Here is a 26,046-nt window from a genome sequence, read left to right as displayed (position 1 = left end):
AACATCATTTCTTTCTTACCACAGTGTTGGATGATTTCTCATTTGTATAGAAAACAGCAGAATAAATCTTAAACTTAATAATGTAATTGGACATTTTAACCTCATTAAAGACCTAAAGATATTTTATTTTCTCTTTAGGTGGTACGGGACTACAATCTTCAACTGTTTTTGCAAGAGAATGCTGTATTTCACAAACCCCAGCCCTTCCAGTTCCAGCCTTGTGACAGTGATACTGTAAGGGAATTACAGATTTTCATTTCATATGTTGTTCAGTTGCGTTTGTGCTCAAGTAACAGTTATCCTTGGTGTAGACAGACGGAAAAAACTGAGTGTATCTCATCAATTTTATAACAAAACTGTAAGGATGCAGAATAATGACGACTTTTTTTCTGAATTGTGGCCAAGAAACTCAGTGTCTTCATGCTAACAGCCTTCTACCAAATGAGGTTGTTATAAGACAAGTTTCTGAAACCTGAAAACATCTGAGGGAAGAAGAAAAATATTCAATACGTTTACTCAAATGTAAATTATATTTTCCCTGAAACTCTCTTTTTTTTTTTTTTTTTTTTTTTTTAAGACAGAGTTTTGCTCTGTCACCCAGGCTGGAGTGCTGTTTTCAATCTCGGCTCACTGCAAGCTCTGCCTCCCGGGTTCACGCCATTCTCCTGCCTCAGCCTCCCCAGTAGCTGGGATTACAGGCGCCCACCAACAGGCCCGGTTAATGTTTTGTGTTTTTAGTAGAGACAGGGTTTCACCATGTTAGCCAGGATGGTCTCAATCTCCCGACCTCGTGATCCGCCCCCCGTGGCCTCCCAAAGTGCTGGGATTACAGGCGTGAGCCACTGCGTCCGGCCTCCCTGAAACTCTTTATGTTGTACCCCTCCAAAGAAATCAGTGGTTAAATTTTAACCAGAATAGGCCGGGCCCTGTGGCTCACGCCTGTAATCCCAGCCCTCTGGGAGGCCGAGGCAGGTGGATCTCCTGAGGTCAGGAGTTCAAGACCAGCCTGGCCAACATGACGAAACCCTATCTCTACTAAAAATACAAAAATTAGCTGGTCGTGGTGGTGGGCACCTGTAATCCCAGCTACTTGGGAGGCTAAAACAGGAGAATCACTTGAACCTGGGAGGCGGAGGTTACAGTGAGCCGACCCCACCACTGCATTCCAGCCTGGATGACAGAGTGAGATTCCATCTCAAAAAAAAAAAAAAAATTTAACCAGAATAAAATTAATAAATGGAATAATGAACGTGTGTATGAAATATTTTGGTTGGTCTTATAAAAGATTATAGGCCTTTTATAATTTCTTTCAGATTTCTTAGAATATTAAACCTCAAATTAGCAATTTCTTTTAATGCCTCTACATCGCTGCCATTTTTTTTTTATTGTAGCGGAATACACATAACACAAAAATTACCATTTTAACCATAGTTAAAGTGTAAGATTGATTCACTGTCACTACATTTCCAATGCTGTGCACTGTCATCACTTTGTAGTTCCACATTTCATCACTTTAAAAAGAAATCCTGACCCCATTAAGCAGGCACTCTCCCTATGCCCCTCACCTCAGCCTGTGACATCATTAATCTACTTTCTGTCTGTAGATTCTAACTGGCAATTTTTGTTTTTATTTTCACTTATTTTTTATTATTACTATTTATTTATTTATTATTATTTTTAATAAAATAATATTATTTTATTATTTATTTCTGAATTGTGGCCAAGAAACTCAGTGTCTTCATGCTAACAGCCTTCTACCAAATGAGGTTAAGTTATAAGACAAGTTTCTGAAACCTGAAAACAGCTGAGGGAAGAAGAAAAATATTCAATACGTTTACTGTCTCACTGTCACCAGGGCTGGAGTGCAGTAGTGTGATCTCAGCTCACTGCAACCTCCCTCTCCTGGGCTCAAGTGATCCTCCCACGTCAGCCTCCTGATTAGCTGGGACCACAGGCAGACACCACTATGCCTGGCTATTTTCTTTGTATTTTCAATAGAGATGGGGGGTCTCACCATGTTGCCCAGGCTGGTCTCAAACTCCTGAGTTCAAGCGACCCACCCACTTTAGTCTCCCAAAGTGCTGGGATTACGGGTGTGAGCCACAATGCCCGGCCCCAGTTGGCAGTTGTTTAAAAGCATACAGTAATCGTCCTTGAGTTTATGGGAAATGTTTGCCATTATTTAAATTTTTAAAAAAGAACAAAAATGCTAATTTGGTAACATAGAAATGAAATTTAACTTCTGCAAAATGATAAGGCACATGTTGGCATTATTAGCACATTCTTTCAATGTAGGCAAGCCAAAAGGAAAGTCAAATTATATTCATAAAGTATTTTGATAAATTTAGAACCAGAACCAGGGGAGTTTGTGATATAGTTCCAGAGTTTAATGGTATCAGTTTAATAGAAACGTATTTGCCAGAGGTATCTTCATTACTTTTCTTACACTTTAAGTAGCTCTGTTAGCAGCTATATAAAGAAATGTAGGAAATCAGCATTTCCCTCTATATTACAACGTTTGCCCTTTGTCGTAGTGCTTTTTTTAAATAAAATCAGCTTTTGCCAATGACTTATTCACATTCTCCTGGGATTTGATTTCTTTGAAGCCTGGGAGGGATGAAGCAGAGCATTAGAAGATACAGGGTAGAGACAAGTTTGTCAAGCTTGACTTAAAATTATGACTAATTTGATGTTATTTTATCACTGCTATTTTCCACAGAAAAATAACAGTGACTCTCATCTCACTTTTTCCCAGCCCAATTACAGCCCTAAATCCTTTGTTTCTAAACACTGTGCTAAATGTTCTTAGGTGTTGTGTCCTTGTTTGCTTTACATTTCTAACTCTATGCTATGTTTTTTGTCCTTGTGCAATCTTTACTGGGCAGAGTTTAAAAGCCGCCCAACTGGTGGATATTGAGCTCTCCCCTGTCAGTGCTCTGAGAATGACCATAGCTGAGGTATATGGGGTGTGGGTCAAGGGCGGGAGGGATGGGATGTGTGGGTTTGCATGTTAATGAAGGGTGGGACCTGGTGTTGGGATGAAAGTTATGTATATACATATATAAGAGGCTCCTAATGCACCAACTGTGTTTTCTCTTATAAATTAAGAATTTCCTTCCCTGTTTATAGTGAAGAAATTGAGCTTCTCATTTTTCATCTTGTGTGAAGCACCTTAATTTTCTTCAGTGGGTGTGCTGGAGAGAACCTTACAGTTAATCTTGTCTTTATTAAAGGGGAAACTGTAGCCTAATAAGGGAGACTTGTCCAGAGTCATATGGTAAATTAATGACATGTTACTATTGTGATTGCAATAGTAATGTTATTTCTGCTCTGCTATTCTGTCTTCTAAGAAGAAATGTGCAGGACTTGGGAAGCAATTAGTTTTTTCATAATGGAAAAAGATAAATGCCTATGATTTTTAAAAATCATTCTATACCTTCAATCATTTAAAAAGCCTTTCTTTTTTTTTTTTAAGACAGGGTCTTCTTACTCTGTCTCCCAGGCCAAAGTGCAGTGGCATAATCACGGCTCACTGCAGCCTCAACCTCCTTGGCTCAAGCAGTCCTCCCACCTCAGCTTCCCAAGTAACTGGGACTACAGCTAATTTTTATTTTATTTTTATTTTTAGTAGAGAGGGGATGTCACCATGTTGCTTAGGCTGTCCTTGAACTTCTGGGCTCAAAAGATCCTCCTGCCTCAGCCAGACATTTATTATTGTCTGGCTCTGATTATAATCATCCTAGTGGACATGAAATAGTATCTTGTGGTTCTGGTTTGCATTTCCCTAATGACTAATGATGTTGAGTATCTTCATGAGTGTATTAGCCACTCATATATCTTCTTTGGTAAAATGTCTATTCAAACCTTGTTTCTATTTTTTTACTGGATTGTGTCTACTTGTTATGGATTAGATCTTGAAGATGAATTGCAGTTTACTATGCAAAGAGGGAGAAACAACATGCCAGGAAGCGAAAACAAAAATTGAAAAGAATAAAAATAATAGGTGACATTCATTGAACATTTATTTCATGCTAGACATTTTTCTAATGGCATTACCTGTATTAATTTATCTCACAACAACTCTATATTGTAGGTGCTATTTTTAATCCTTCTTTTACAGTTGAGGAAACTAAAGTTAAGAAATCTGGCTGGGTGCAGAGGCTCACGCCTGTAATCCCAACACTTTGGGAGGCCAAAGTGGGTGCATTGCTTGAGCCCAGGAGTTTGAGACTCAGGCAACATGGCAAAACCCTGTCTCTAAAAAAAAAAAAAAAAATACAGAAAACTAGCTGGGCATGGTAGCACACACCTGTAGTCCCAGCTACTCAGGAAGCTGAAGTGGGAGGATCACTTGAGCCCGGGAGGTGGAGGTTGCAATGAGCCGTGATCATGCCACTGCACTCCATCCTGGGTGACAGAGTAAGACCCTGTCTAAAAAAAAAAAAAAAAAAAAAAATCGAAAGAAAGAAAAGCAATTTGCTTTGCTCAAGGTCACTCAGCTAATAAGCATTAGAGCCAGAAAAGTTTGAAAGTACATAACTGTACCTGAAATAGCAAGTAGACTTGGTGATGAAAGTGGGATGCAACCAGGTGTTATTTTTGAGTTTTATATATGATGGTAAATGGAAAACTATGTATTCAGGTAAGATAGTAATAGGATGAGACCCATTGCAGGGGCAGGACAGTATTGTTCTTTTATTTTGAATTTTATAGTTTGAGTTAGGAATTTTGAACTGCTTATGTGTTTAAAACATTTATTTTTCATTTACTAAGCACTTACATATACTTTGCATATGCCTTTGCCTTACAGACAAGAGAATTCAGCAAATGTTTTATCTAAATTAACATAAGATATAGTTAGGAAAGTTATAGGACTTTTAAAAGTTACCACTGTGATAAAATGTAACTCTTATTTTCTTCTGATTTTCATAAACTGTCTTAAAATTTTTTTAACTTTTTAATATAACCCCTTTCAAACTAAACTGTTTTCCCTACAAAAGTCCAAGGCACCCAGTTGAATATGTATAGTCACAGTATTATTATGGTAATTTAATTTTAGGGCTTTTTTGGGTAGAATTTTAGTATTAACCAAAAGATGACTACAAGTAACAGTGACCAATGGCAAGCTTTGTCTTATGTAGTAACTTAATAGCTGTCTCATGGTTAATACTGAAGGATTTTCTTATCTATATTTCCATAAGAGAGTTACTGATTTCTAAAGTGTTCTTTCTTTATATCTTCAATTAGCATTTCTCAGATGATACCAGAAAGCCAGAGCTCTTTCTAGAAAAAGTAAAATACATCTTTTTTTGCTGAAATGACTTTTTAATGCAGAATTATTCTGAGGAGGATTTGGAATGTGCCTTTAAATCTTCCTCTCTATAATAAGGATATTCTGTTAGAGAGAACTGACAAACACATTTATTAGGATCTCAATGTTAAAGTCATTCAGCTGACACATGGATCACACTGGGGTTAGTGATTCATACAGGTGGTGTACAGTGGAGAAAACATGAGTTTGGGTGTCTCAACTAGCAGTTTATTTACATATATTTCACTTTTGTGATTCAGCTTCCTCATGTGTAAAATAACAACAGTTGTCCCTTGGTATCCATGGGGGATTGATTCTAGGAACCTCTTCGTGTACCAAAATTCACAGACGTTCAAGTCTGCTATATAAGATGATGTAATATTTGCATATAACCTATGCACATCCTTCATATACTGTAAATCATCACTAGATTATAATCCCTAATACAAAATACTCTGCTAATAATGGTCCTATTACATTGTCTAGGGAATAAGACAAGGAAAAAAGTCTGTACATGTTCAGTACAAACACAACTATCCTTTTTTTTTTTTGTTCTTTTTAAAAAATATTTTTGATCCACAGTTGGTTGAATCCACAGATACAGAACTCACAGATATGGAAGAACAACTATACCTTATTTGTTTGAAAATTAAATAAGATACTAAGCATTTGACTAAATCTCTGGCATATTGAGTCAGAATAGATGTTGACTGACTTCAGCATTCTTTGGTTTTGTTTTTTTTTTTTCTTTTTTTGTTTTTTTTAGTATTTTCCCCCTAATTGCTACAGGAAATACCAAATATCAAACGTAGAAGACATTACAAATCTTGAAATACTTGCAATACTTTTGCAGTCATGATCCCTAGCTCTCAACTCCCTCATTGGATTGATCACTGAGAGTCCCTTGGGACTTTTGTTCTCCTACTTATTCCACAAAGGGGATCTCATCAACGTCCTTCTTGGCAGTTTGTACATCTGAAAGGCAATCTGTTTGAACTAATTTTAAGTACATGACTTATACTTTTTAACACCTCTGCCCTACATACATCTCAGTGACCCATCCCTTCATTACCAGAACTAGTGATGAGTGCCATTAGGGGCATTTGCTCACATCCTGTGAAAAAGGACAAAGTGAAGCTGGGATGGGAAATAATATGGGAAACATGCATGTCCACAAAACTTGGGTAAGTATGATCTATACAGGCAGGAAAAACAAGGAAACTTTCTCAAGTTTCCCAGTCGAGATGAGAATACCCTTTCCCCTTTACCTTCCTTGAACTGCAAATAACAAGATCTTCACAGATAATGATAGTAAAAAGCTGACACTAAATTTCTGATGTATGATCTTTCCCTGTTATTCTAGATGCTATTTCTGATATTGAATTCTGCCTTCTATAGATGAGCAATTATAGTAAGTAAAATGTCCACTTGCTATAGTTGAGGATTTTTACACATTAAAGTTTTACGTAAGGGGAGTGATTTATGCATCTATTAAAAATAAATATTTGGCAAAAATTTCCCTTGTCTATAAAAGACTACATGGGGTTAATATACTGTGCAGGAAATGTACCTGAAAATTCTCTATGTTATGGGTGGCTCTTTCTGCTTGTAGAAATTTTGTATTGCATATAGCATTGTCTCATAAACATGAAAAAGGCTGTGATAGGATTTGTGGGAAATCCTCCTGTTGAGTAAACAGGTACCATCCTCTTACAGATAATGCTTGGCACAGTATCCAAAAATGAGAGGCTTTGACTAAAGACATGAGTGTTGCATTTTAGAATTAGCAATACTGACAGTTAAGTGTTCACAGTGGTTGTCCTAATTTCTTCAGCGTTTCACAAAAGGCTTTTTGTAAAAAGTCCACCATCTATATGATAGGCCCTCTACTGGTTTAGTCACCTTTCTTCCTGATCTGGTTCCAGTCTAACCATCCAGAGTAACTAGATCTTTGCATAGATGCATTAGTTATGTGCTGACACATAGGAGCCTGGAAGTTCCCCTGTCTAGCTTGTGATTATAGTTCTTAAAGCAAAATCTCTGTAAGAGCTACCAAATTAAAGGCATACTCTTTATAAGGCTGTTCATCTAACCATGCTTATAGGTATGTTTTCGAAAGTGTTAGGCACAATGTTTTTATTGCCATTTTTGTTTTACTTTTATGTCATTACTCAGGGACATATTTTTTGCTAAGGTTTGCCTTTGATACTCTAACCCAAGACAAAAGTATAGCTCCTTTCAGAGTTCTCATCATTTCTTCACCCCAGCCTTATTGGGTATATTCCTTTTCCCCAGATGTCCAAGGCTCAGTCCACACCAGTTCTTCTCCAGCGTACTTTCCTGAGAGACCAGGCACACTCAACAATTATCTAGATGAGTTCCCACTTCTTTCCAAGTGAAGGTTCTGCTATCCTAGCATAGTCAGAATAAATTAAATTATGTCTCTTAAGAGGCAGTGTAGCCGGGCGTGGTGGCTCAAGCCTGTAATCCCAGCACTTTGGGAGGCTGAGACGGGCGGATCACGAGGTCAGGAGATCGAGACCATCCTGGCTAACATGGTGAAACCCGTCTCTACTAAAAAATACAAAAAAAAAACTAGCCGGGCGAGGTGGCGAGCGCCTGTAGTCCCAGCTACTCAGGAGGCTGAGGCAGGAGAATGGCGTGAACCCGGGAGGCGGAGCTTGCGGTGAGCTGAGATCCGGCCACTGCACTCCGGCCTGGGCGACAGAGCGAGACTCCGTCTCAAAAAAAAAAAAAAAAAAAAAAGAGGCAGTGTTCCACTCCTCTTTAAGGTGTGTGGCATATTTGAAATATGTGACTTAGAAGTCTACAGTCTCTTACCAAAAGCCTTGGGCCAAATATATTTCAAAACTCAGAATTTTCCAGATTTTAGAAAAGTGACCCATATACCATACATTGCATAAAATCCTGAGCATTGTATGGGGAAGCACCCTGTGATCAAACATAGTATTTTTGCAGTGAAATGTATGAATATTTTCATTCATATATGTACATATGAAAGGAAAAAACTATAAATAACCTCTTATTAGTTCAAATCACATTTTGGCTCAAGTGAGTTTTGGCTCCAAACTTACCAAAAAATACTTATTCTTTTTCAGAGCATTTTGAATTTCAGAATTGTGGGATTGTGAACCTGTACAAACGTGTGGTTGGAATACAATAACCTGCAGAGATCCAGATGCTTTTTACTTGAAGAAGTCCTTTTGAGAACAAATAATTAGCAACTTTATTGAAATAATTAACCATATATTAATATACTTCATAAAGAATAAGATGGATCCAATATTTAACTCAATATATTAATATATATTTTTTGAGAAGCTCTGTCACCCAGGCTGGAGGGCACAGTCATAGCTCCTGGCAGCCTTGATCTCCTGGGCTCAAACAGTCCTTCTGCCTCAGCCTCCCATAGATAGGACTACAGGTATGCGCTATTTTTTTTTTTAAGAGCTGGGGTCTAGCTATGTTGCCCAGGCTGGTGTCAAACTCCTGGCCTCAAGCAGTTTTTCTGCCTTGGCCTACCAGAGCCCTGGGATTGTAAGTGTGAGCTACTGTGCCCAGCCCCAATATATTTCTTGTCTCTCAGTAAACTGAAAAATGTAAGTAGTACAAATTCCCTGAATGAGGGTTAATTAGCATGTTATGCCATTAGCCTAACAACCCCAACACTATCTTTTTTTGAAATGGGTTGGAATGCTAGTATTCTACTATGTTAGTGATTTTCATTCATCATACATGACCATCTCTTTTTCTCTCCTTGAAATGGTTATATTTTAGTTATAGAGTTAAAAAACAATTATTGTTTTCTTCTGTGAAGTCAGCTTTTCTTGCCCTGCTCACTCCACTCAGATATCTGAGCCTTCTATGCGTTTGTATTAACCTTAAAGTAAACCAAAATCATATCTTGAGAGAGTATCTAAGGACAAAATAGTTAAGATGACTTAAAGACTAATATATGAAGAATATTGGAATGCTGATTTCCTTAATTTAGTTCCTTAAAGTTATTTAACAACTTTATGACTGTTGAAAAGACTTTAATATTTTATTCTAAAGGGACTAGGGATTTTTTTAAATTTATTTATTTATTTTGAGACAGAGTCTCCCTCTGTAGCCCAGGCCGGAGTGCAGTGCCATGATCTCGGCTCACTGCAACCCTCTGGTGCCACCACGCCTGGCTAATTTTTGTATCAAATACAGGAAAAATGTTGGACTGGGCATGGTGGCTTATGCCTATAATCCCAGCACTTTGGGAGGTCAAAGCAGGAGGATCATTTGAGGCCAGGAGTTTGAGACGGCCTAGGTAACATAGTGAGATCTCATCTCTACTAAAAATCAAAAAAATTATCTGAGTGTGATGGCATATGCTGTGGTCTCAACTACTTGGGATGCTGAGATGGGAGGATTGCTTGAGCTCAGGAGGTCAAGGCTGCAGCGAGCCATGATTGCACCACTGCACTCCAGCCTGGGCAACAGAGTGAGACCCTGTCTTCCAAAAAAAGGAAAAATGTTACAAGAATGAAATAGGCCAGGCGTGGTGGCTCATGCCTGTAATTCCAGCACTTTGGGAGGCCAAGGACAGGTGGATCACTTGAGGACAGGAGTTCAAGACCAGCCTGGCCAACATAGCGAAACCCCATCTCTACTAAAAATACAAACAATTAGCTGGGCATGGTGGTACATGCCTGTAATCCCAGTTACTCCAGAGGCTGAGGAACGAGAATCTCTTGAACCCGAGAGGCAGAGGTTGCAGTGAGCTAAGATCGTGCCACTGCACTCCAGCCTGGGTGACAGAGTGAGACTCTGTCTCAAAAAATAAAAACTAAAGATAAAATAAATTTGCCAGCGTTTTAAAAAGAAGCAATCATTATGATTTCTTTGTTAGAATCAACCACTGCTAATACCACTGTCTTAAAAAAAAATTATCGGCCACGCACGGTGGCTCACACCTGTAATCCAATTTGAGACTACAGGCACGTGCCACCACGCCCAGCTAATTTTTTGTATTTTTAGTAGAGACAGGGTTTCACCATGTTGACCAGGATGGTCTCGATCTCTTGACCTTGTGATCCACCCGCCTCGGCCTCCCAACTTGAACCTGGGAGGCGGAGGTTGCACTGAGCCAAGATCACACCACTGCACTCCAGCCTGGCCAACAGAGTGAGACTCCGTCTCAAAAAACAAAACAAACAAAAACATCATTATCTATACTAGATCCTGATTTATATTGATCTTTGATAGTGAAGGTGGTATTGGAACATTTCTCTGTGTATTGTTTAATACCCTGGGCTGTATTCGCCTTGTATGAAATTCTCAGTTGTCAAGACCTGTCTCTCAGGAGCTTCCGCATGTATTCCATGGCTTGATTTCAGAATTCATGAAAAGGATAAATTAATTTGAATTTTAGTTTTGTGTCATTCCCTACACAAAGGATCTCAAAGTCACATCTTCCAATCAGTGGCATTAGTTATCTGTCCTGATCATTGGACTCCCAAGTCTTAGTAAACACATAAAAAATAAGGGAAAGGCTCTATCTTGAGCGCAGTGAATACTCAATAAGAAGGTATAAATTCTGTAAGGCAAATTGGGTTTTGGCCCATCTGCAGCCAGCACACAATGTAAACCCCTTTACCTATTCCTAAAATGCTGCTCAGTAATAAATGTCTCTGGCCGGGCGCGGTGGCTCAAGCCTGCAATCCCAGCACTTTGGGAGGCCGAGATGGGCGGAGATCAAGACCATCCTGGCTAACACGGTGAAACCCTGTCTCTACTAAAAAATACAAAAATCTAGCCGGGCGAGGTGGCGGACGCCTGTAGTCCCAGCTACTCGAGAGGCTGAGGCAGGAGAATGGCGTAAACCCGGGAGGTGGAGCTTGCAGTGAGCTGAGATCCAGCCACTGCACTCCAGCCTGGGCGACAGAGCGAGACTCCGTCTCAAAAAAAAAAAAAAATTAAATGTCTCTATCAGTTGCCTCCTTTCTCATCCAGCTACTCCCTACAAATTCATTCTCTTTGAGATCTGCCTTAATCTTTCAATATATTTTCAATCTTTGTTTTGGATTCATTGTTTACACTATTAAGAACCTAGGAATTATCTGGATTTTCTTATGAACAGTAATGAGAAAATTTTTGTTTCAAGTAATTTTCAATTGGGCTTTTAACATTAGCAGTTACCATTACTGGATGCTAAGATATTATGTAGATACTATACCAGAATGTTTAAAATATGACTTCATTATAACCTACCAACCCTACGGAGATAGGTGACATTTTCACTAGTTTTCAGATGTAGCTACAACTCAGATAATTAACATGCCCAAGATCATAAAGCTAGTAGTACCATAAAATGGCCTACAGTGGATTCAAACTAAGTCTATCTGACTCAAAAACCTATTCTTGGACTCTTCAGAATTTATCTTTCTACTTTTACAGATCACTTCCTCTGACTTTTGTATATTTCATTTGTATCTATGTCCAGAGTTAACATTTTAATGTTCCTGACTTTGAGAACAGATGTAAATTGAATGCCCAGACTCATTTGCAAAGCAAAATATAATAATAAAGTTCATTCCCATTAGAATATAAAATGTGAATGTAAAGATGGTTAGGTTTGAATTTTGATTATTTTGCTCTATTTAAATTCATTTGTCATTGTTATAATCTAGCTTTAGCTGAAATATCTGTATAGAACAAAAATTTTTAAACTCTGCCCCATCACAATTCCCCCAACAAAAATATTAATTTTTAAAATCCAGTTTATCAATTTCTACTTACTCTATCAATTTTGAACTACGAGACCTTGCAAAAGAATTACTAGGCCAGGTGTAGTGGCTCATCCCTGGCATTTCAACACTTTGGAAGGCCAGAGTGGGAGGATTACTTGAGCCGAGGAGTTCAAGACAAGCCTGGGCAACATAGAGAGACCTTATCTCTAGAAGGAAAAAAAAGAAATTAGCTGGGTATGGTGGCACACACCTGTAGTTCCAGCTACTCAGGAGGCTGAAATGGAAGAGTCACTTGATCCCGGAGGTCAACGCTGCAGTGAGCCATGATCAGAATTTCTAAAATTCTTTTCATTCTACAATTTTGCTTCTTTCTATATGAAAAGCCTCTTTGGGTGATTCATATTTTTTTAAAATAAATTCCTAATTATTTCAATAAAGTTTGTTTTTCAGGGGTCTTTAAGAATTTAGAGAGAATTAAAATAGTTTTGTGTTTAATGGCTCTGATTCTGTAATCAGACAATTACGGTTGTAACATTTAATATGTAGGACATCCAAGAAAAATTAACCTCTCTGAGCCTTTGTTTTCTTTTCTATAAAATGGTGTGGGACCCACGTCATAAAGTTGTTTAAAAAAAAAGTTATATGAATCACTTTCCATAGTACTTTGCACAATAGGAGTTAGCTATTAATATTTTTATTTAGATTTTGTGGTTTGTTCTTTGTAAATCAGAATAATAGCATACAGCTAGAAGAAACCCTTGGCGATCATTTGATCTAGCACCCTTATATTTCATATGAAGCCTGGAGAAAGGGCAAAAGCTGACTTTTAAGGTTTGGTGGCAAGTTGATGATGGACCTCTAACGAGTTCCATCTGCCTTGGGTTAGCAGGAGGGGTGCAAGATTGTGTTGCTGTTATTGTATTGTTTTGTTCTTATCTTTAATGATTCTTTACTCACATTGAAACTATTAAGTTGTTTCCATTTTTATTTATGCAATGATTTTATCACCATAGTAGGTTGGCATGAATACATTTTCTTCTTTGCTTACCTTAGCTAGCTTCCTTTTCACTCGGAAAGATAAGTCCGTCACACCCAAAAAGATAAGTCTGCAGTATTAGAGATGATGCTTTTGTGTTCAGCACTGTAAGACAAAGAGTTTATGGTCTTTAATGGTTTTATACTCATCTTACTCTTCTGGTAACTTTCTGTGACGATAAGACATTGTTTCCAGCAGTAGTGGAGTGTGCCTTATGTTTTGAGTGCTGATTAAGTGAAGGCCTTCTGATCCATCTACAAAGCAGTGGTGGTTGCAATAAAGATAGCAATATTTTTATCTCTGTTCTGTCTTGTGTTGTAGAGCCGACAATTAGAATCAGAAACTGGGACCACAGAGGAGCACAGTCTAAATAAGGAAGCTCGAAAATGGGCCACACGTGTGGCACGTGAGCATAAAAACATTGTTCATCAACAACGGGTAAGTATAAGAGAAAGTCCTAGTTACATTCACCTTAAGCCAAATGTCAAACAGTTTAAGGAGCTGAGTTTTATTAATGTGAAAAATATCCTATATGTGTTGTTTTGTTTTGTTTTGTTTTGTTTGAGACAAGAGGCTTGCTCTGTCACCCAGGTTGAAGGGCAGTGGTGTGAACATAGCTTACTGCAGCTTCAACCTCCTGGGCTGAAGCAATCCTCCCACTTCAGCCTCCCAAGTAGCTGGGACCACAGGCACACACCACCATGCCTGGCTAATTTTTTTTAGATTTTTTGTAGAGATAGGGTCTTGCCATGTTTCCCAGGCTGGTCTCAAACTCCTTTGCTCAAGCATTGTATGTGTTTTTTCTGTACTTTCTCAACACTTAGCAGTGTGCTGTCAGCTATCTACTCATGTTGGAATTTCCTTAAGCCCTCCATCAGCAATACATTAATTCACCAGTTTACCATAAAATTGCCAAAGAAAAGCTGTGATAGTGTGTTATGGGCAGGGGAAGAGACATATGTTGAATTAATACAGGTTTTCATCCCTCAAGACATATTTTTTAGACACAATTATAGGTTTCATGAAAATATATGTTTGGCTGGGCGCAGTGGGTCATGCCTGTAATCCCAGAACTTTGGGAGGCTGAGGCAGGTCGATTGCTTGAGCCAGGAGTTTCAGACCAGCCTGAGCAACATGGCAAAAAACCCAGTCTCTACAAAAAATTCAAAAATTAGTCGGACATGGTGGCACACACCTATCTTCCCACCTATTCGGGAGGCTAAGGTTGGGGAGAATTGCTTGAGCCCAGGAGGTGGAGGTTACATTGAGGTAAGATCATGCCACTGCACTCCAGCCTGGGTGACAGGGCAAGACACTGTCTCAAAAGAAAAGAAAAGAAAGGGAAGGAGAAAGGGAAGGAGGACGGGAAGAAGGATGGGAAAGAGGAAGGGAAGGAGGAAGGGAAGGAAGAAGGGAGAAAATATATCTCAAAGACTAAACTCTAAGCACAAAGAAATTATTTTCAGTATAGTACTTTTTTTCTCAATTTCATTTATTGATACCTATATCCTTCTCATTCTTTGCTTTCACATCCTACTTCTTAAAAGAATTGCCTATGCTTATTATCTATAGAATCTCACCTCCCACTTACTTTTTAGCCCATTACATTTGAGCTTTCCTTTCCTTTCCTTCCCCCTGTATCACTTCATAGTCTAAGCTTACCAAAATCACCAATGATGTCTGTGTTGCTAACTTCAAAATGGACAGTTTGATTTCTCATTTTTCTTAATCTGTCAACAATTTCATCACAATTGACAACTCCCTTTGTCTTAAAATGTTATCTTCTCTAGTCATCCACGATTCAACATTGTCCTGGCTTTCCTTCTGCCTTTCTGGCTATTCCTAGATTTTTTCATAGGTTCCTCTTTCTCCAGCCCACAATTAAATATTCATTTTCTCAGATTGTTTGGCTATCTTGTTTTTTTTATTCTTTATCCTCATATAGGCATTCTCAATCACTTCCATGGTTTTACTTTACCACCAAATCATAAATTATTATCTTCAACATTGGGCCTAGCTACTACTGTGTATCCATATAACCTCTTTCCTGTTTTGACATCTTTTCACTATCTCACAGGCATCTCAGGTTCAATGTTCTACTTATGTAATGTTGCTTAACAAACCACCTCAAACTTAATGCCGTAGAACAAGAGGGTTTTTACATTATCTCTCACTAATCTGAGTATTGGGTGGTCTCAGCTTAGCAGTTTCCCTTGGGGTCTCTCATGTGGCGTCAGTCAGATAGTGGCTGGTCCTGGCTTCCCCACTGAAGGGACTCTCTGTAGTAAGTTTGTTACTAGTAAGTCTATAATTATTTCAAAATGTTCAAAAAATAAATAAATGAAAAAAATTGTGGCTACTAGTCACTAAAGCCTTTTGAATTATGTAAATACTCTAATCACTTAAGGAAGATAAAAAGTAAAAAACAGTCATCATTATTGTCCCATTTTTTTTAATAGGTTCTAGATGATCTGGAGTGTCATGGACCTGCTGTATCAGAACAAAGCCGAGCAGAGCTGGAACAGAAAATAGATGAAGCTAGAGAAAATATTCGTAAAGCAGAGGTAAGGTGGCAGCTAACTGTGGCATTTTGCCCAGGTCTAATGACACTGTCGCAACTGTGATATGCACCTTTAAAACTGAGTTTCTACACACACTGAGATGAAGGTGATTCACCGTCTTCATTCGTGTCCACAGTAGGATTTTTTTTTTTTTTTTTTTTTGAGACGGAGTCTCGCTCTGCTGCCCAGGCTGGAGGTGCAGTGCACGATCTCGGCTTACTGCAAGCTCCTCCTCCCAGGTTCATGCCATTCTCCTGCCTCAGCCTCCCGAGTAGCTGGGACTACAGGCGCCTGCCACCACGCCCAGCTAATTTTTTTTTGTATCTTTTTAGTAGAGACGGGGTTTCACCATGTTAGCCAGGATGGTCTCTATCTCCTGACCTCGTGATCCACCTGCCTTGGCCTCCTAAAGTGCTAGGATTACAGGCGTGAGCTACTACACCCGGCCATCCACAGTAGTATTTGTTAAGTACCTGCTCTGTGGAAGGCAGTACATATAACAAAAAGATGCTGTAAAGTTTACAGTCATGAAACATTAAATACAAAAGATTTAAGTCACAATGAAGATACTAATTTTAAAATTTCTACAAGGTACATAATAAACCACAGAGATTAATGGTAGAAAAATCGATGTATGTGTATCAATTTAGAGATATATATCAATTTAGATATATCTATCTCCTTATATATCAATATATATGGAGATATATATACATATATATTCATACATATATATTCAGAGCTTAGGAAATCTCCCCCATATGGAAGGTTCCCTGGATCCAGGGACATGAGCTGGGCTTTTAAGAATAGAGAAGATTTGGTTAAGCAAAGATGGGAAAAAATTTATAATAGTGGATTTTAATTTTTTATGGAGTCTTGGGACCTTTGAGAGTTGTATGAAAGCTGTGAAACATTCTCTCCCACGTACAAAAATGTACATTTTGTGTATGGTGTTTAGAGTTCATATGCCTGAGGCTAATACTCTCTGCTCTAGATGGGGAGAGGTTGGGATAGGAAACAAGAAAGTATTAGCAAATGAGGAAGACACAGGGTATAATTTGGTAGCTGGATAGATTAGAGTGGAGGATTTTTGTGAGGAAATGTGATAGAAAATAAGTAAACTTGTTGTGGTTAGGGCCAGTTCATGGAGGACCCGTGCACACACTATCTACTCAGCAGCAACATGATGAAGGGGTATAGAGGTAGACATTTATAAAAGACTGATACCATCCAGCCATCAAAAGATTATGTTCTTGTTAGAAAGGCATAAAGAATGCCAAAAATAACTAAGATGGTAAAGCATAAGTGCCGAGGAGTGGTGCATTAAGTGTAGTTGAAGAACCCAGAGGACACAGAAATCACTCTGGGAGGGATTGTTTTGGGTGTAACACAGAAGAAGACTTAAGATGAATACTGGCAGATGAATAGTATTTGATTAGTCAGATAAAAGGGGATAGCACAGACTTATGCCATGTAACTTCAAGAGGAAGAACTTGAACCAAAAGATGAAGGTAGGAAAGAAGTAGATGTGAGTTTAGTATTGGGAAATACTTTCTAGTAGTCAGATCTTCCCAAAGACAGGATAAGCACCCGTGAGACATAGTGTAGCCCTGTAAGTGTGTAAGAAAATTGTGGGCAAGCATCTTTCAGGGACCCAATGCAAGGAACCCCTGCATTGGTTTAGGGTTAATCTAAACTAGTGGTTTTCTAGCACCCCCTTAGAACTCTAGAAGTTTTGAGGAAGTGCTTCACTGGTTGTGGCGTGAAGCGAGAGGCAGCATAGACAAGCATAGAGAATATGGGCATGTTTTTGGCACAGCCCCATGGAAGTGATCTGAATCAGAACAGGCTTGCCATCTGCCTGGGCTGGAGAAACCCCAGTAACCCCACCTCCACTTCATTCCTGTTCACAGTCTAATTGGCAGCCTCCATAGTGAGGAGGGCAGGGTGTACAATGAATAGTCATTTTTCTCTTTGAATTCAGGGTCGTGTCTAAACTACTATCTTAGAGTGCTGGCCAAGTAGTGTTGGCAAGCCCTCCCCTACTCTAAAGAAACACTGGCATGTGGTAGAAGAGTTATTCCTGTTGTTTGTTTCTCCGCGCTCTAGATGAAGCCAGTTTTTCAGAGCCTTGGTGGAACAGGAGTAATTATTTTGAGACAAGTCTCAGAGGTTTTCTGAAGGGTATTTCGTGTATTTTCCATTTCCAGACTCCATGTGTGGTGTCACCAACTGGTACCCAACTCTACAAAACCTCCCACCATCCCCAGTAGTAGCAGCAGTAGGTATCAGGCACACAGAGTCTTCATTTAGGCCAAATGACCTATTATTTCCATAGTATGCCAAACTAGACTGTGTTTGTTAGTTTCAAACTAAAAATATGAAGTGAAATTCTCATACCACAATGTCTCACCTTTTCTGATGCAAGTATTTAAGTCTACATTCTCAAAGATAGTTTTCTTATCAAGAATGTTGAATATAGTATGCTGAAACCATGACAGCAGATCCATTTTCTCAATTTGGAATATCTGTAGCATTTAATTAATTTTACTGTTAGCATAAAATAATCTCTCACTTGGTTTCCACTTATCAGATACAAAAAATAACCTAAGTAAAATTAGCCAGCAAATATGAGGGCATATTTATTGGGGTAGTACTTACAGGATTATCATAATAAAATTTTTGGATAGACTGGACCATGAGAGTCTTCAAAGGAATTAACAATAATGGTTTCTGCACATACCCTTTTCCTTTCTTCTGCCTGTATGTCATTTGCATTGGTTTTTCTCTTTCATTCGATACTGTATTTATTATAAATACCTATACAAAAGAGAGAACATTGGTTATATAAAATGTGAGACCTCATTACTGCAAAGTTAATGACAAGAATGACCCCGATATTAAAACAAAATGTTTAGGCCGGGTGCGGTGGTTCATGCCTCTAATTCCATCACTTTGGGAGACTGAGGTGGGAAGATCTCTTGAGCTCAGGAGTTTGAGAGCAGCCTGGGCAACAGATGAGACCTCATCTCTATTAAAAATGAAAATAAATTAGCTGGGTATGGTGACACGTGCCTATAGTCTCAGCTACTTGGGAGGCAGAGGCTTAATCCTGGAAGGTTGGTCTGCAGTGAGCCATGATTGGGCCACTGCACTCCAGCTTGGGCAACAGAGCAAGACTATATATATATAAGATCATATATATATACACACACACATATATATATTTCATATATATATATTTCTAATCACATTATTTCCAAATTTACATTATCTCTGGACCTGTTACTGTGAGGTTTCACTGTATTCATGCTATGTTAGCAGACCTCTTGACTGATCGCTTTTATTTTTTACTGAAAATATTCAAACATACAGAAAATATGAAGATATTAAACATATATTCCTAACATCTAGATTCAACTATTATATTTTGCAATACTGGCTTTATGTGTGTGTTAGATTGACCCATTAATTATGTTCTATAAAATGGAAGTTAGGTCTTAAGGCCTGATTAGAGACAGGTTAGTGTTTTAGGCAGAAATACTTCATAGATGATGTGATGTTTTTCATCACATAAAGAATCATTATACCAAGTTGTCCTGCTATTAATGATACTAAGAGTGGTCACTTAATAAGGTGGTGTGCTACCAGATCTTTCCATGATAAAGATTTTTTCTTTCCTCTTTGCAATTACCAAGTGTTAGTCACCTCCAGTGGTGGTGAATGGGTATTTTTTTTCTTGGGTATTATTATGACCTCATTAAAAAAAAAAATTTTTTTTTGAGACAGGGTCTCACTTTGTCACCCAAGCTGGAGTGCAGTATCACGATCTCAACTCACTGCAGCCCCAACCTCCTGGGCTCAAGCGATTCTCCCACCTCAGCTTCCCAAGTAGCTGGGACTACAGGCACACTCCCCCATGCCCGGCTAATTTTCCATTTTTTTGTACAGATGGGGTTTCACCATCTTGCCCAGGCTGATCTCAAACTTGTGGGTCAAGCAATCTGCCTGCCTTCGCCTCCCAGAGTGTTGGGATTACAGGCGTGAGCCACTGCCCCCAACTTGGCAGTCATTTTAAACTTAGCCATTTGAGTGTGTGTGTAATGGTATCTCACTGTGGTTTTGAATTGCATTGACTACAGACTCGTGACATTAACTAACTATGCTGAGCATCTTTTTATAAGTTTTTTGGCCATTCATATATCCCCCTTAGTAGAGTATCTGTTAATATCTTTTGCCCAAATTTGAATTGGTCTTATTACTGAGTTATAACAATTCTTTATGTTTTCTGGATACTAGTCATTTTTTAGGTACATGTATTGCTAATATTTTCTCCAGTCTTTGGCTTACCTTTTCATTTTCTAAATTAGAAACTTTTAATTTTGATGAGATTAATTTATGAATTTTATCCTTTATGATTAGTGTTCTTTGTGTTCTAAGAAATTTTTGCCTGATCAAGGTTGTGATATGTTCTCTCATGTTTTCTTCTAGAAGTGTTATAGTTCAAGCTTAATTCCTTATGGACTGTGATCCTAAACATTTCTAGTTAAATTGTTGAGGTCTGGTATGAGTTAAGGGTCCTGTTTGATTTGTTTTGGTTGTCGTTATTGTTCTTTGTTTTTCCTATACAGAAAGCCAGTTGTTCCACCATCACATTTGAAAGAACATGCTTTTCCCATTACCTTTGCACCTGTATTGAAAACAACTTATCATATATGTGTGAATATTTTCAATTTTATTCAGTTCCATTGGTCTATATGTCTGTACTTATGCCAGTATCACAGTCTTAATGACACTGTAAGTCTTGAAATCAGATAGTATAATTCCTCCAACACTATTCTTGTTTTAGAATTATTTGGACTATTCTCATTGCCATCAGCTTCTACAAAAAAAAAACTGAGGGCATTTGGATTGGGATTACATTGAATCCACAAATAATTTGAGAAGAATTGACTTCTCAACAATATTGAGTCTTCTAATTCATGAACATGATGTCTTTCTCCATTTATTTAGGCACTCTTTGTTTCCTTTTTTGGCTTCTTAATTTTTTTATTGATACAAAATAACTGTACATATTTATGAGATGCATGTGATATTTTGATACATGCATACAGTGCATAATGATCAAATTAGAGTAATTAAGATATCTATCACCTCAGACATTTATAATTTCTTTGTATTTAGAACATTTCAAATCTTATAGTTATTTTGAATTACTAACTATAGTCACCCTGCTAAGCTATCAAACACCAGAACTTATCCCATCTGTCTGTTTGCTTCTTTCTATTCCCCAATCTCTCTTCTTCTTCCCCACAATCCTTCCCAGCTTCTGATAACCATCATTCTACTCTGTACTTTTTTTTTTTTTTTTTTTTTTTTTTTTGAGACGGAGTCTAGCTTAGTCGCCCAGGCTGGAGTGCAGTGGCGTGCAACACCACGCCCAGCTAATTTTTTTAATTTTAATAGAGATGGGGTTTCACCATGTTGGCCAAGCTGGTCTCAAACTCCTGACCTCGTGATCCACCCGCCTTGTCTTCCCAAAGTGCTGGGATTACAGGCGTGAGCCACGGCCCCCAGCCTCTACTCTCTTTTTTTTTTTTTTTTTTTTTTTTGAGACGGAGTCTTGGCTGTCGCCCAGGCTGGAGTGCAGTGGCGAGATTTCCACTCACTGCAAGCTCCGCCTCCCAGGTTCACGCCATTCTCCTGCCTCAGCCTCCCAACTAGCTGGGACTACAGGCGCCTGCCACCACGCCCAGCTAATTTTGTTTTTGTATTTTTAGTAGAGACAGGGTTTCAGCGTCTTAGCCAGGATGGTCTCAATCTCTTGACCTCATGATCCGCCCACCTTGTCCTCCCAAAGTGCTGGGATTGCAGGCGTGAGCCGCCGCACCCGGCCCCGGCCTCTACTCTCTACTTCTTTGGTTAATATTTTTTAGCTCCGCACATGCGTGAGAAGATGTGATATTTGTCTGCCTGTGCCTAGCTTATTTCACTTAACATAATGGCCTCCAGTTCCATTCATATTGCTGCAAATGACAAGATTTCATTTTTTTTTTTAATGACTGAATAGTATTCCATTGTGTGTATATATCACATTTTCTTAATCCATTGATAGACACTTAGGTTGATTCCACATCTTGGCCACTGTGAATAGTGCTGTAATAAACATGGGATGAAGGTATGACTTTGATACACTGATTTCCTTTCCTTTGGATAAATATCCAAAAGAGGGATTGCTGGATCATATAGTAGTTCTATTTTTAGTCTTTTGAGAAACCTCCATGCTGTTTTCCATAATAACTGTACTAATTTACATTCCCATCAACACTGTATAACAGTTCCCTTTTATCTGCATCTTCACTAGCACTTGTTATTTTTTGTCTTTTTGATAAATAGCGATTCTAACTGGGGTAAGATGATATCTGATTTTGGTTTTGGTATCTGGTTTTGATTTGCATTTTACTGATGATAAGTAATGTTGAGTATTTTTTCATATACCTGTTGGCCATTATGTCTTCTTTTGAGAAAAGTGGTTACAGATCCTGTGCTCTCTTTTTAATGAGATTACATGGTATTTTGCTATTGAGTTGTTTGAGTTCGTGTATATTCTGGATATTAGTCCCTTGTTGCATGAATAGTTTGCAAGTATTTTCTTCCATTCTGTAGGTCGTCTGTTAACTCTGTTGATTATTTCCTTTGCTGCATAGAGTGTTTAATTCATTGTAGTCCTGTTTGTCTATTTTTTGTTTTGTTGCCTGTAGCATTAAAGTCTCAGCCATAAAAATCTGCCTTGACCAATATCCAGAAGCATTTACCCTATGTTTTCTTGTAGTAGTTCTATAGTATGGGTTTTTTGTTGTTGTTGTTTTGTTTGTTTGTTTGTTTTGAGACAAAGTATCTGTTGCCCAGGCTGGAGTACAGTGGCGTGATCACAACTCACTTCTGCCTTGGCCTCCCCAGGCTCAGGTGATCCTCCCACCTGAGTTTTTATATTTTTAGTAAGATGGGGTTTCACAATGTTGCCCAGGCTGGTCTTGAACTCCTGGGCTCAAGCGATCCACCTGCCTCAGCCTCTCAAAAGTGTTAAGATTACAGGCGTGAGCCACTGTGCCCAGCCATAATATTGGGTTTTATTTTTAAAGTCTTTAATCATTTTGAGCCGACTTTTACATATGGTAAGAGACAGGGATCTAGTTTCATTCTTTGACAGGTGGATATTCAGTTTTCCCAGCAGCATTTATTGAAGAAGGTGTCCTTTCCCCATTGCAAATTCTTAGCACCTTTGTGAAAAATTGGTTGGCTGTAAGTACATTATTTCTGGGATCTCTATTCTGTTGCATTGGTCTGTGTGTCTGTATTTATGACAATACCATCCTGTTTTGGTTACTAAAGTCAGGTAGTGTATTACCTCCAGCTTTATTATTTTTGCTGAGAATTGCTTTGGCTATTCAGGGACTTTTGTGGTTCCATATGAATTTTAGGATTTTTTTTTCTATTTCTGTGAAGAATGTCATTGATTTTGATAGCAATTGCACATGGATTTGTTTGTGTCCTCTTCAATTTCTTTCATCAGTGTTTTGTAGTTTTCCTTGTAGAGATCTTCGCCTCCTTGGTTAAATTTATTCCTGCGGTTGTGGTTTTTGTTTTTTTGGGTTTTCTTGTTGTTATTGTTGTTTTTGTCTTGTTTTGGTTTGGTTTTGGTAGCTATTGTAAATAGGATTACTTTCTTTTTTTTCTTTTCTTTTTTTTTTTTTTTTGAGACAGAATTTCACTTTTGTTGCCCAGGCTGGAGTGTGATGGTGCGATCTCAGCTTACAGCGAGCTCCGCCTCCTGAGTTCAACTGATTTTTCTGCCTCAGTCTCCCAAGTAGCTGGGATTACAGGCATGAGCCACTGAGCCTGGCCCATTATGCCTTGATATATGCTTTCTGTCCTCTTCTATGATTTCAATTACATGACTATTAAATCACTTGATATTATCCTACATGTCATGTGCAAAGCTCATTCCACACATTTTTATACGGCGTTATTTTTTATCTCAGTCTCAGTTTGATGAGTTACTATTAGTGTCTATTAAAACCTATGGATATTTCCTCTCTGGTGTATAAACTACCGTTAAGGCCATCTTGTGAATTTTTATTTCAAATTTTATATTTTTAGCTCTGTAAGTTCTGTTTGGTTCTTCTTTTATCTTCCAGTTCATTCCTATTTATCTTCATGTTTTTCTTTAAACCTCTAGTATATTTATAATAGCAATTTAAAAGTTCTGTCTACTCATTCCATCATCTCTGTCATTTCATTCTTTCTATTGACTGATTTTTCTCTTGCCTCATGTTTTTCTGCTTTTCAAATACCTACTAAGTTTTTACCGAATCTAGACATGGTGACTGTTTGGTTATTAAGTTTCTAGATTCTATTTTCTTCCTATAAAGACTATTGAGTTTTGTTTGGGCTGCCAGATCAGTTAACTTGCAGATCAATTGAATCATTTTGAAGATTGTTTTTAAGCTTTGTTTGGGTTAATGTAGAGATAAATTAGAAATTAGCCCTATACTGATGCCGTGGGTTTCCACCAAGTTCTCTCAACTCTGGCTGGATAGAGTTGTAATCTTTTTATTTATTTATTTATTTATTTTATTTTATTTTATTTTTTTAGACAGAGTCGCACTCTGTCGCGCAGGCTTAAGTGCAGTGGTAATGATCTCAGCTAACTGCAACCTCTGCCTCCTGGGTTCAAACAGTTCTCCTGCCTCAGCTTCCCAAGTAGCTGGGATTGATTACAGGTGCCCGCCACCACAACCAGCTAAATTTTTTTTGTATTTTTAGTAGAGACGGGGTTTCACCGTGTTGGCCAGGCTGGTCTCGAACTCCTGACCTCAGGTGATCTGCCCACCTCGGCCTCCCAAATTGCTGGGATTACAGGCATGAGCCACCACAGAGTTGTAATATCTTTCAACCCTGTACAAGCTCTAGGAATTTTTGAGTTCATAGCTCTACTGTAGATATTCTTTTCTTAGTAGTTATTGTTTGCCTCTCCTTCGGGAGTTCCACCTGACATCATTTCAACTTATTATAGATTTTTATCTATTTAGTATATTATCAATTCCAGTTGTCATTATATTATCAATTCCAGTTGTCATTTTAAGTTCCATATTATCTAAAACTGGGAGTCCATTCAACTGACTTATGTGTACTTTTGACATTACCCCCATTAGTCCTTGAATACTTTCTTCCTAGCACAACAAGCTATCACAGGTTCACCTTATATTTTTCCTGCCCAGACTTAGAATTAGCTGTTTCTCCAAGAAGCTCTGATTCTGTTAATAGAAAATGGTATTTAGACACTAAGGCCTGGACTGTGAAGATGCTTATTGTTCTCAGTATCGCTTTCTTTTTTTAATATTTTCTTTGTTGTTAGAGCTAGGGATAACTTTTTTTAAATCATGAGTTCATGTTGATATTTCCAATTAACATGGACAATTAGAGGGATTTTATTTATTTTTAGAGACAGGGTCTCAATATATTTCCCAGGCTGGAATGCAATGGCTATTCACGGGCACAATCGTAGTGTACTATAGCCTTGAACTCCTGGACTCAAATGATCCTCCTGCCTCAGCCTCCAAAATCACTGTGACTACAAGTGCGTGCCATTATGCCCAGCTAGAGGGATTTTATTGAACTTATTTGATTTCTTTGATTTTACATTTATGTATATCCTTTTTTCCTCTTATACCAAAAAGTTTTATTCCTAATCGTATTATCATAATATTTTATGTGCTTTATATATTTTAAAAAAATTTTTTTGAGACAGAGTCTCTGTCACCCAGGCTGGAGTGCAGTGGCACTCATTGCAGCCTCCACCTCCCAGGTTCAAGCAATCCTCCCACCTCCATTTCCCGAATAGCTGGGACTACAGACATGTGCCACCATACCCAGCTAATTTTTGCATTTTTTGCAGAGACAGGGTTTCGCCATGTTTCTCAGACTGGTCTTGAGCTCCTGGGCTCAGGCATTCTACCTGCCTCAGCCTCCAAAGTGTTGAGATTATAGTGTGCCCAGCCTGCTTTGTATATTATAGAACAATAACTGCAGTATATATTAAGCACTTTCAGAACTACAACATGAATATTGCTATTAATAGTAAACTATTGAGTGAAAGTTTTAGATTTCTTTATAATTCTCTCTGAATGTTGAATAAATATATCTCTAAGAGATTCTGCTTCTTGTAATAGGTTACTAGCTTATATAAGACTACTTTAGATTACAATATTAATCTGGGGTAAAAATATTAAAACAAAAATTATTTAATAGAACTGGAAAATGACCCAAAGCATGTAAAACCTGGAGAGGAATTTCTCCTTAAAAGAACAGGACTATACTTAGTGACATTTCCAT

The 26,046-nt window shown here is 38.2% G+C and overlaps 1 protein-coding gene across 1 annotated transcript in view; it reads left to right on the top strand.

Moving 5' to 3' along the window:
* The window catches only part of FCHSD2 (FCH and double SH3 domains 2), a 339,502-nt gene that overhangs the window by 272,040 nt on the left and 41,416 nt on the right, over window positions 1-26,046 (top strand). The window contains exons 10-12 of the mRNA XM_050756143.1: window positions 139-234; window positions 13,412-13,528; window positions 15,550-15,654. Coding sequence (XP_050612100.1) covers window positions 139-234; window positions 13,412-13,528; window positions 15,550-15,654 — 318 coding nt within the window. The remainder of the gene's footprint in view (window positions 1-138; window positions 235-13,411; window positions 13,529-15,549; window positions 15,655-26,046) is intronic.

Source organism: Macaca thibetana, chromosome 14 (assembly GCF_024542745.1).
Source record: "Macaca thibetana thibetana isolate TM-01 chromosome 14, ASM2454274v1, whole genome shotgun sequence".
Classification (NCBI taxonomy): domain Eukaryota; kingdom Metazoa; phylum Chordata; class Mammalia; order Primates; family Cercopithecidae; genus Macaca; species Macaca thibetana.
This window is presented reverse-complemented; position numbering and strand designations above follow the sequence as displayed.